Here is a 12,219-nt window from a genome sequence, read left to right on the forward strand (position 1 = left end):
CAATACCTGCTGTGGTACTTAATTCTAAATTCTGATGAATGTGAGGAAGCAACTAGGAGCTGAAGCACATGCCTTCAAGTTCTTATATGTGCAGCTTTATTTGCTGGACAGGGCCATAGCAGTCAACAGTCGTTGCAGCCTCTTGACGGATCCACCCACCCCCTTTTCAAATACAGAGATGTGGTTGACTTTTCTCTGTTGTTCACATGACTGTATTCTGCTGTTTTCCTTCACAGATCCGAGAGCAAAACTTACAAGATATTAAAACTGCAGGCCCTCAGTCCCAGGTTCTTTCTGGGGTAGTTGTGGACAGAAGTCTTGTACAGGTGAGAGTATAAAATGCCTAAAACTATTAGCTTAAAGTTAATCCATGATATCCTCTGCTTTCACCTAATATATCACTATGAAATTATTCTTTAATTGGCAGAGAGTTTCTGTTTTTAAGGTAAGTCTTAGAGGTAACACCATTGTCTTTGCGAGAGTGCTCAGGGTCAGAAATTTAAGAGGCTTCAGCCATGTAGCCCAAGCATGCCTGTGGAGGATGCTTCTTGGGGTTGTTTTCTTTTTTTGCTGAATGTAATGCATGAAATTCAAAAGCTTATTTCTGTGGATTAGATCTTGTTCAAACTTGTTGGGCTTTGTGACAACTTTCTGTTTGTTTGTTTTCCGAGTTTATGTATCTTAAAGTACTAAAAATACTGGGCACAGCAGGCTCACTATGGGGCAGTAGTGTTGTGTGTTAAGTATGTTTTATCATGCTTCATAATATTTTATTTGAAAAGCAGTTTGGAAAAAAAAGTTATTATACATCAATAAAACAATATATCTGGATATACAAAATATGAATTGTAGCTGAAATTAAAGTAAGAATTAGAGCTATACAGTTACACTGTATGGCTGAATGACTTTAAAGCTCTGTATATCTGAGTGCTTCAACTGCTTCAGATAAGTATTTTCTGATATACTTTAAAAAGTTTGGCAAGTCTCATCATGACCATAGCATTATTCATGTTGGGTGTCATACTGTGTGCATGTCAATCCATGGTCACTTGCAATTTCATCTGCCAGTTACTGTTTCTTTGCATGTTTTTAGCAAGCATCATAATGGGTTTGGTTGATGTTTTAAAGCCTGGGCTTGGTTTGCTCTGTTTACTCGATTTACTGTTGCAGGATGCTCCCCTCTCAGACTGTACGGAATCTATTGAAGGGCTCGATCTCACAGAGCAGGCCTTTAGTCCCGCTAAATCTCTGTCTGTTAGAAAGGTACTGCCCTGTCATACTGCTCTAAATACTGTTGTTCACCCTTCATTTTACCTCTTCCTTACCCTGACCTTTCCCGTATTAGTTAATGATTTGGCTAAAAAAGAAACAAAAACAGTAGATGAATCTCCAGATTCTGTATATGCAACTATACCAGCAGGTACTTTACCCTGTTAAAGTATCTTTTAAGGATTTTGATCTTTTTATTTCTCTGTAGAAGCTGGTAAGGAAACACTTAATGTCAAGGTGCTGATGAGGTTTTACATATAGTGGGTTTCTTTGCTTGTGCTGTTAGTGTTGAATTACTCTAATCTGAGATCAATTTTGAGTTAATCTCAGCCTGATTACATCAGTGTCATTCCAAAGATACCACATGTTCAGTGTGCCATGCTGACAAATGCTGTCAACTTTTGATCCTGCATTGCTAGACATCTTGTTTCCTTAAAACTTCCTGCTGTTATCTACAGTATCGCTGAGGAATGCCCTGCACTTACAGAATCGTTTGGCTTTCAGATATGTAATCGTGCTTGCGCTTATGTACTACACTTTAGATACAGAAGGAATTCAAGAGAGGTGTATTGGGGTGGGCAGTCCTTTGATGCCAACTAAGGAAGATTTTGCACATTGGAAACAAAGTGTCCTTAGCTGTCTTTCTCTCCTAGGTTTTGAAGGAGTTTGGTAGAGGTGAGCTGACATGGAAGGACAGTGTGCAAATAAGCATTACTGTCTCTTCTGCTCCAGTATTTTATCTAAAAGATTATTAAATATTGGTTTAGGTCATGCCTAACATCTCATTATCAGAATAATTCAGATATCAGAACCAACCAGCCAAACACACCACCCCCATAAACCACAAACAAAGCAACCCAACAAACCAAACAACAACAAAAAAAACCACCAGTGAAATGTCTTAGAAAGATTATGCCAAAAGTCAGTTGTGTATTGTGGAACAAAAGAAGTATAAGCAATCTCAGGATACCCACATAAACCTCATGAGTCTTTGAATGAAACTTTAAGAAGACCTGTATGTTAAGGGCTTAAGGGCTTTCAGGTACCAGATAATTACAAGTTCTCAGCTGACAAATGCTTTGATGCTTAATTACAGTTAAAGTAAAAAGTTCCATCTGATTGCAGTAATGCTTAAAATACATTGTTTTCAGTTAACATAATGCACACTATTCGGGCTGAAAACAATTCTGTTTGTGTAAAGTATGCATGTAATGCTTTGAGTCTCCTGTGCCTATGGCTGCAGTAGTAAATACTCCATTTTGCCTTGTCACTTGCTTTGTCCATGTTCTGACAAGTTCTGGTCATGTTGCAACACAAGCTCCTTGTGCACCATGTGATTTTATTTGTGTTACAGACTTGGTTAACCAAGCTTCTGCTGCAGTCTTGGCTGGATGAGAGGGGATGTTGGTTATTGTTACTAATGACCATTCTGCAATCTGATTAAAAGAAAAAAAATCACCTGAATTTTTCAAGAGTTCAAAGTAAAAGGGGACTCACTCGTTTCATGTCTCTTCCTTTGGAATGGAAATTCTGGGGCTTTATTCTTCATGAAGAGCCTTTCAATTCTGCCCCAGAGATGGCAGCGTGTTTTAGTGGCAGCTTCTACATGAATAGTACTTTAAGAACCTTGGGGTTTTTGGACAAAGGCACTGGATTAATGCCAGATTGTAATAAGAACATTTATTATCTTTAGACAGCTGCTATGAACCTAAGGTCTTAAAGAAAACTTGGCACCTGTAAGGTGCCAGTTTTGCTCATCTGTACCTGAGAACAAGATAAAATGCTTGCCCGTTAAATGATGGTCAGCTCATATCAGTTGTGAAGTTTTCCTCTGAAAGCAAGACTTGATGGAGAAGTTGCAAAATGGTGTGATAATCTGAAGTTTCCTGTAGGAAACGTGAGGTCCAAGTTTAGTATGAAAGTCTATTGTATATCATTAGCTGTAAGTGACTTCCTTGGGAGTGAAAATATGTTCTGTTTGTGAATGTTATCTATCCATTATTACTCACACTGGAAAAATTCTGTTGATATTCAAGTGCTTACACATGTAATCAAACTTCAGATAGTCAGCAAAATAGTACTAGAATTGTCATCAAAATAAAGCTATTGTCAGCATAACCTAGTTGAAATCACTAGAACATTAGTGTTTTGCATGTCATCCTGTGTTGAAACAGAGCGCCAGTCTTTTGCATAGGAATTTATCCCTCTCTGCAGGCTCTGTAATACTGGAAGCATCTCCAGACCAGTTTTGTTACTCGATTTTTCTGAAGGTTCATAGGAATCTGAGAGACATGGACAGGTTGATAGCTCTGCAAAGTCCTGTGTGTTTTAGTGTCACATTTAACAATCTAAAATATGTTGTGTCTCTGTAGTCCTTTATACTCATTTCCTTGCGTCCATTCATTTTGTGTTACATATTTTTATTTGAATTCTTGGAAGGCTGCTCCAGTGCCTATTCTGTGAAGTTATGTGTCTCTACTTCTTTGATTCATGTATGTTATAGAGAGTAATCCTATTGCAGATCTTAGTAACATACTACTGTAGAATTTATTGTCCCCATAGAATCAGTCTCTCTACCACTAAAGTTTTTGAGAGTGGCCTTTGAACTGCTTCCACATTATTGATACTGAACAAAATTGAATGTCTTAATCTGGAAAGAGCTTTTAGCAGATCAAAAGTTTGCCTTTCTGATCTCTTGTGTAATTTTTCTGCCTTTAAAGTCCAAAAAACACAGGTGCTTTTGCTTTGAAAAACATGATCCACTTACTGTTGTTGCCTCTGATCTTTTTCTGTAGTATTTCTCTTGGGTCAAAGATACTCAGCTAGTACAAATACTGTTTGCATTGCCTGTGAGCGTGGTTTTTCTGTGTCTTAGGGTTTGCTTTGTTGGCTTTGTTTAATTTAGTAAATGTGATAAACTTAATGTGCTGCTTTTATTCTGAGTAGTTAACAAAGATACTTGTAAGGAGGAGAACGTGCGATGCTGGTGCACTCATCATCTTTTTGCAAACTCTGCATCTTGCTCTTTGTTATTAAATCAATAGGTATTGGGTAAAATCTTGTTTCAAGTGGGAATTGTTCTACCTAGTAGACAAGTTAGATTCTTGAACATGCCAGGGGTACCAGTGTGCACTGTGTCTCTTGTTCCTCTGTTGGCCTTCATAACCCTAGAAAAGTTTAGAAACTCCACCTGAGTCCAGTGCCTTACAAGCCCCTCCCACTTACTGCTGTGTTTCAGTTAAAACTACACGTGTAGTTTGAAGGGTGGGCAGAGAGAAAGAGGGAGAGTTGCTGTGAGCACCAGTTCTCTGCTGTCATTAAAAGCTGGGACCTGTAGGTTTGGGGATGTTTACATTTTCTACAGAATAATTATTATTTGTATGAAGGTTCTGGTGCCCTCAACATAAAAAGGACATGGAACTGTTGGAACAAGTCCAGAGGAGGCCACGAGGATGATCAGGGACTGGAGCACCTCCCATATGAAGACAGGCTGAGAAAGTTGGGGCTGTTCAGCCTGGAGAAGAGAAGGCTGCATGGAGACCTCATAGCAGCCTTCCAGTATCTGAAGGGGGCCTATAGGGATGCTGGCAAGGGACTCTTCATTAGGGACTGTAGTGATAGGACAAGGGGTATAACAGATTAAAACTTAAACAGGGGAGGTTTAGATTGGATATAAGGAAGAAATTCTTTACTGTTAGGGTGGTGAGGCACTAAAATGGGTTGCCCAGGGAGGTTGTGAATGCTCCATACCTGGCAGTGTTCAAGGCTAGGCTGGACAGAGCCTTGGGTGATACGGTTTAGTGTGAGGTGTCCCTGCCCATGGCAGGGGGGTTGGAACTGGATGATCTTAAGGTCCTTTCCAACCCTAACTTTCTATGATGGTTTTGTGATTTGTTTTTAATACACTGTCCTGTGAGAAAAGCCACGACTATGAAATATGTGCTTAATGGAAATAGTTAAGAAAAGGCTTTTCACTTTCTACTGACATTCTGCATCCGAGATGAGCTCCTCTTATTTAATGGATAAACTGAGGTGATGTGTAAATGTTTAGAGATAGTTCTCTCCTGCAGTTCCTTTGAGGATCTTACAGTGCAGGCTTGTTGTTGTACTGTTTGTTATTTAGTACTTCTGGCTGGTATTTGCTTCCTGGAGAGCAGCACAGAGTCTGACCACCAGCTGTTCTTACCTTCCTGCGTTGCTTTAGACCAGATTTCTGGAGATCTCTCATGAGGAGCTTTCTGAAATATCTTAACTGCTCTTGTCCTCATTCCGTCTGGACATTCTGGTCTGTTGCCTTGCTGATGCTGACGACTTGTCCGTAGCAGCTCTTGGCATCCAGAACAGTGCTCTAATTTCATCCTCAGTTTTATGGTGACAATCTCATGCTTGTCCATTGAGTATAGTCATGGAATGGAATGTTTGTCTCTTTGTTCATGTGTTGTTTTGAACTTTCTAATGCTTTATTTTCGATGTTGATACAAATAACATTTGAGTAGGTAGGTGATATGGGCTAATCAATTCCCCTTACTTGGTAGTGGAATTCAAATACCTCTTTTTAACAATGAAGGCAACTCAGGTGTCACAATGACCTGAGGCACAGATCACACATCAGTCACTTCCATACTAGTGTCAGTAGAGTTCTGTATATCCAATGAAAAATCCAAATGCTTAAACATTTGAAAGTCACTTGAAAGATACAGCAGTAATCCAGGCAAGCATCTTCTGTATCTGAGACAAGGAAAAACCAATGGCTTAAGTCTTAAGAGAGGAAAAACTAAAAACATTAGCATTAGAAAACCTCTGAGGCACCTGCTTTGGTCCATTGCAACTTACTGTGCTTAGAATTGCTAATGTTTGTACAAACTTTTATCTGGCTTGTATGACAGATGTCATAGATGTAAATGTCTAACTTGTGTAAGATGGCAGTTAACCTTTGTTACTTAAAAATTGCTTGTAATGAACTATTAATCCTGGTGTATGCAGAGCACATACAAGATGGCTTTTTACTGTAACATCTATTAGATGTTATGCAGTAGCTACTAGAAATGGCTTTTCCCTTATTAAAAAACCCCAAACAAACAAAAAAGCCCTCCTGAAACAAACAAAAAACCCAAACCAACCACAAAAATACCTGTGAGCAGAGTCCTGTGAACTTCTACAGGTATTCTGTGCCCAGACTGCCAGGCACTTGGGCCTGGTGTCCCATTTCTTTTGTGGGGAAAAAGCCATACTTCTGTGACTTGAGACATTATTCAGCTAGACTGTTGGACTGCTGTTTGATCTACTGCTTAATGGTGGATATTCCCTGGTGGAAACACTGATGTGTCTGTAAGAGTAATTAACAAGACCTGTTTTCTCCTTTATATTAACCTGCTGTCAATTATTGTATTTGTTATGAAATCTATAGTAGTTTTGATTTTTATTTTTTTTTTAATTTAAAAGGAAATAAATGTAGCATTTTTCAGTTTATCTTTTTGTTTTGGTTTTGATTGTTTTGTAGCCTCTTGTACTTCTCAGGGTTCTGCAAGTTACTGCTCAATTGCAGATGTATCTTAATTGTCTTTTGTCAGGGAGAACTGGTGACTGCGTCAAAGGCAATAATTGAGAAGGAATATCAACCCAAAGTCATAGTGAGCACAACAGGACCAAATCCCTTCAATAAACTCACGGATCGAGAACTGGAAGAGTATCGCAAAGAAGTAGAAAGAAAGCAGAAGGGACCAGAAGGTTTGTTTCTGTGTGTGTTTTTTCTGCAGCAGACCGAGTTTATTACTAATTGGAAAGTGGGTTATCTGCAAAGACCATGGATTAAGTATTCAGCTTCAGCGTGTTTTGGTTTGCCCAGTGTCACTTAAAAACGTAAAGGCACATTGGAGACAGAATGTGCAATCTGAGTGTTAATGGAGTATTCTGTAAAGTGCATCAACCTTCTCTTAAAAATTATCCTAGTAGACAAACTGGGTGTTTAGGACGGCCAGGTAATGCAGTCAAAAAAGCCTTTCAGGTGCTGCAGAGCATTGCAGACTGTTCACTTTGTTTCTCTTGGCAGTAGATATAGTCTAGGGTGAGAGAGTAGTGTTGCTTTTTAGCAGCAAAACTGGAGTTTTCTACCTCATTGAAAATTGTGGATTTGAGAAGCCTGTTGAAAGGGGAAGGTACAGAACTATGTTTGATGGCTACTTGGAAATGACACATGTCCCCCAAAACAGACTTTGTAAATTATTGTAGACTTATGGAGATGGTTGTTGCATCTGAAGTGGTTCTCCTGCTTTACTTCTCTATAATGTTAAAGGATGATACTTAGATGCTCATCTGTTGTTAGGTTTTGAATTTGAGCAATGCAAGAACCAGAAGTGTCTTTTCTCATGCAGTGTGTCCTCCTGGCTTCTGCCTTTTGATGATGTAGGAGCCATTGTAGATTATATGTGTTCAGTTAGTCCAGTATTGGACTGTGTGGGGTGGGATATTCTGCTGTTACGCTTGTGTAGCTGGCATATTATTTATTCTCTCAATAACATTGCTACATCCTTCTTAGATAAGATACCAAAATATGGAGAGACTATGTCACTGAGACAGACCCCACCTGGGGAACAGAGCACATTACTTAGAAATCAAACCATCAGTGAGCAAAATAGATAAAAGAATCTGTGTTTGAAAGGCAAATCAGAAGCCTTTCAAGGAACCAGATACAAAGACTTTACCAGATTGTGACGTATCATCACTGTCTAAATCTTTAGATAACACTCAGTTTGCTGCTGCATGGGTTTCTTGTCAGACCGCGCAGCAAGTCAACACACATCTTAACCGAGAAGAGCCAGATGGGCAGAAGTCCTCCCATAAGGAATTTCATACTGCAGTGGTCAAAGCATTAAGGTCCAATCCTGTCCTTTTGGCTGAGGCCTCAGGTATTATTAATATGGTACAGTTGTGCTTGCAATCTAAGAAACAACCTCTTTAGCTACACTATTTGGAGATTCTATCAGTTGACTCTCATCTGTGGGGCTGATTTCACTTTTAATTGTGTAGGTGAACTGTACAGAAAAATGTTTTAGTACTGTTCCTGATACATGGTGTACTCAATGTTTAAACCTGGAAGTAAGAGGGACCTTCCTTACTAATTACAAACTCATAAAACCACTGTGAAATCTGTTTTGAATCACTTAATTACTGCATGTTTCTCTGATTATTCATGCAATATTCTCTTCTTTGGGGATGCAAATTTGTTTACTCAGAGTCTCAGCAATACAAAGTAAGCAAAAGAGCATTCTCTTGCCTAGGTCTGAAAGGGTTTTCCCCTCCCACCCCCCGTTTGTTTATCTCTTCCTTGTGGCTTTTCCTCAGCAGTTTTCTTTAGAACAGCATGATAAACCAATTCATAAACTATTACATTGTTCATGCCCTTTTGGAAAAACAAAAACCACCACAGAGCACAGCTGTGACTTGAACAGTTCTGTTAATATCAAGCTATCGCTTATTTTCCTTTTGCTTGCTTTGGTATTATTTCATATCCTGGCAGAATTTTGATTCAGGAAAACGTATTCAAATCTTGTGCACATGGAGCACAAGGAGACTTTTGTTTTCTCGCATGCTGAAAGGTTTCCTCTGCCTTTCTACATCTGCAGAACCTTCAGAAGATGGCAGGCCACAGAAAGAAAGAAGTCCCCCTGATCCCACTTCAGCCCGCACTCCTCCCAGCACGCCGATTAAAATAGAGGAAGGTATGTTCTGCTCATGTGGGGGCCAGGGAAACCCAGTAACTGCATCACTAGTGACTGACGCATGAAAATATATGAACTAGTAGCTAATAAAGGTAAATTCTGTCTTGTACTTTATTTTTATACTGCCTAAAATGTACTCCACTAAACTGTGAGTGTACTGGGAGTTCTCTTTACAATAATAAAGAAGTGTGCATTAGTATAAAGACAAATTTTCATCTCTTCAGAATTGCCTTGTCATCTCTTGGTGTTTCTCTACTGATTTACCCTTTTGTACATTTTCTGTGAGAAATGGTGGCTCTTAGAAAATGAGTAGTGTCTGATGTGAACCAGACACAAATCTGGATGCTTTGGTACATCACCTTCGCTGATTGCACATTTCTTAAACATTATTGTACTTGGATTACACCTCAGTAAATAATTTTCTTTTTCAACATTCAATTTGACTCTAAATATCTTTATTTGCTCACCTTATGTAATAGTTTTAACTAAAAAGAGAGCAGGGCTGGTAAAGTCCACAGTTTCCTCAAAAAAAGGGTAAAATAACAATCTTGAAGAGGTGTAATCTAATTTTTGTCTTGTTTCCTTTACCTTGTGCATTGGACATATCACTTGTCTGTTAGTCTTCCATTCAATATGTCATCTCATCGTGTTTTCGATAAGAATGGTTGCAACCATTCTTTTAACTTAACACAATGGCTGTGATGAATGCATAGATTCTCTACTTGTGCTTTTTTCTTCTTGTGGCTGCGTTACAAACAGGAGATGGATATGCTAAAGAGTACCTGTTACCATAGTAAGTATCATTCCATACTCTGACCTGCTTATGTGCTTTGCTTCACTCCTGCATCTTTGTTTACTAAGGGGTTGTTGGTTTTGCTTTTTTTTTTCTTAAGCAGGCCCTTTCAGTTGAGACACTGATGTCTTGAGTTGTTGGCTTCATGAAAGTCTAGGTAGTTACAGCTCTTACATGAAAATGCACTCCCCCTTCGAGAGACTGGAAGTGACATTATGTGTTTCCATATCTGTGTGTCCAGTTCCTCAGTTTGAAAAGGAATAGTCTGAAGTTGTCTTTCAGATACAGCTGAAACAGGTCTGGGAGTTTCTGCCCCAGCAGTTTGCTGCTGCCTATACAACGTGCTATGGACCTGGTAGTGACATGGAAGAAAGTTCCTCATCTATTCCAGTGCATGCAAAAGTGTTACCACTGGCATTGACTGAAACTTACCCAGCAGACTTCTGCACAGAGTGGATATGGAACTACTCCAATGTTGTATGTGTCAGCTGTGGAGAAATCCAAATTCCAACAAAGGAATAACAGCAAGAACATGGTGGCAGCAACTTCTACATCTGTTTCAGCTGGCTCTGCAGGGCTACCTCAGATTATACTTTGAAATAATACTTACGTTTGGCCCCCTCCATTTGTATGTCCTGTTATATCCGAAAGTCAGCGTGTTTGTCATTGTTACAAAAGTGAAACTACAGCATAGACACCTGTGGTGTTACAAGTAAATTCTAACACCTGAAGATTCTTTCAACTTAAGAATTGTGCTCCACAAACTCTTGTAGTTGTGTAAGTTTTTGAGGACAAACATACAAAGCTCATTTTAGAGAGTAACTGGAAGTTCATGCCCATGATGACTTTGGTTGGCAGTTCTGTTGAATGACAGTGGTCTCTGTATAGAGCTGCTTCTCAACCTTTTGACCTCATATTTTTCCTCTATTGAAGTCAGCAAACTGTTTTGTGTTAACTCAGTTATGGCCTAGTTTGTATGTTTGTCCACATGTTTGTGTTGGAAAAAACATAACCCTTTATTCTTCATAAATAATGAGAATTGTAAGTGCTCGCCAGTATTAATGTTACTTTTCAAACTCTTACATCACAGTATATAGATAGCAGGAGCATGGATCTAGGCATGAGTATTCTAAAAAGCTTCAGAAGTTTTGAGGTCCTGCTGAGTTCTTAAACCGTAAATAGATTCTGCAGCAAGATGCGTTCTTAAACCTTCCTAGTTCCATTACTGGAATCCATCAAGTAGAACTAAGATGTTTGCATACTGCATGCTGTCTTCATCAAATGTGGAATGTTGTGAATCCACCCAGTTCTGGTAAAATACTGCCCTTAGTGAGCTGGGTAAGCAGATGTTTGTTTGATTCCAGCATAATGCTAATCTATTTAGGAAAGCTGATGGTAACGTGACAGACTGGGAAAGATAGCAGTCCTGGATTAATGAGTTATAAACCCGCTTGCATTTATCCAGTGCTTAGGCCAACTGGCAAATGCCTGTAGCTTCCTGTTCTTTCATTTTAAGAATTTATAATCCCTTTTTAAAAAAAAAAAAACTTTGTTTAAAACTTTCTTTTAAAGTTTTTTTTAAAAGATACCATGAAACTGACTGGCAGTATAACGTGGTGCCTGCTCTGTAACAACTGGGGTAGCTAATGAATAGAGAAGACTATTTCAGTTGGAAGGGACCAGTAACAGTGATCTGGTCCAACTGCCTGACCATAAGGGCTGACCAGAAGTTAAAGCATGTTGTTAAGGGCATTGTCCTAATGCCTCCTAAACTGACAGGCTTGGGGCACCAGCCACCTCTCTCTAGAGAGCCTCCTCCAGGGTTTGACCACCCTCTCGGTAAAGACATGTTCCCTCAAGGCCAGTCTAAATTCCCCTGGCACAGGTTTGAGCCATTCCCAGGCATCCAGTCCCTGGATCATAGGGAGAAGACATCAGCAGGTGTTCAGTTAATTCCTGTAAAGTAAAATGAGTGAACTGTAGGTGGTGCTTCTTACAGGTTTGTGCATCACAGACTCAGGTTAAACCAGAGTTCAGGGGGCAGCTTGCAATGTACATAATGGCTTTTTCTCTTCTTCCTCTAAGTCCTGCCTGCATTTTAACTTTTAAACTGCTAACTCGTGCATTCCGAGTGTTTGGCACTGAATACTAGTGTGTGCTGTTGATTTAACCTATTAGAAGCTCATGGTGCTCTAAGCAAAACATGTTGGTTTTCTAGCAGGTATTCACAGAACAGAGCCCTCTAAAATATGTTAGAGGATTAACACTCCCATCTGGCAGGAATAAAAAAACCACTTGTCATTTCCATAGGAAAAACGGGAAAGTATCAACTATTTTCTGTAAATTCTTATGAAAGCCTTCAGCCTTTTCAAATTAAAATGAACAAGATTTTAAAAGAGGGGGAAAAAATAGTTGCCTTTTGTGCCGTACAATGAGCAT

General features: G+C 39.3%; 1 protein-coding gene across 3 annotated transcripts in view; it reads left to right on the forward strand.

Moving 5' to 3' along the window:
* ADD1 (adducin 1) overlaps positions 1 to 12,219 on the forward strand; it is a 59,902-nt gene that overhangs the window by 44,485 nt on the left and 3,198 nt on the right. For 2 of the 3 annotated variants that reach the window (XM_034064881.1, XM_034064882.1), the window contains exons 12-14: positions 237 to 326; positions 6,840 to 6,996; positions 8,892 to 8,987. In XM_034064881.1, coding sequence (XP_033920772.1) covers positions 237 to 326; positions 6,840 to 6,996; positions 8,892 to 8,987 — 343 coding nt within the window. Of the gene's footprint in view, positions 1 to 236; positions 327 to 1,170; positions 1,264 to 6,839; positions 6,997 to 8,891; positions 8,988 to 12,219 lie in introns of all 3 variants that reach the window. The other variant, XM_034064883.1, reaches the window with a different exon arrangement.

This window comes from Melopsittacus undulatus, chromosome 7 (genome assembly GCF_012275295.1).
Source record: "Melopsittacus undulatus isolate bMelUnd1 chromosome 7, bMelUnd1.mat.Z, whole genome shotgun sequence".
NCBI lineage: Eukaryota > Metazoa > Chordata > Aves > Psittaciformes > Psittaculidae > Melopsittacus > Melopsittacus undulatus.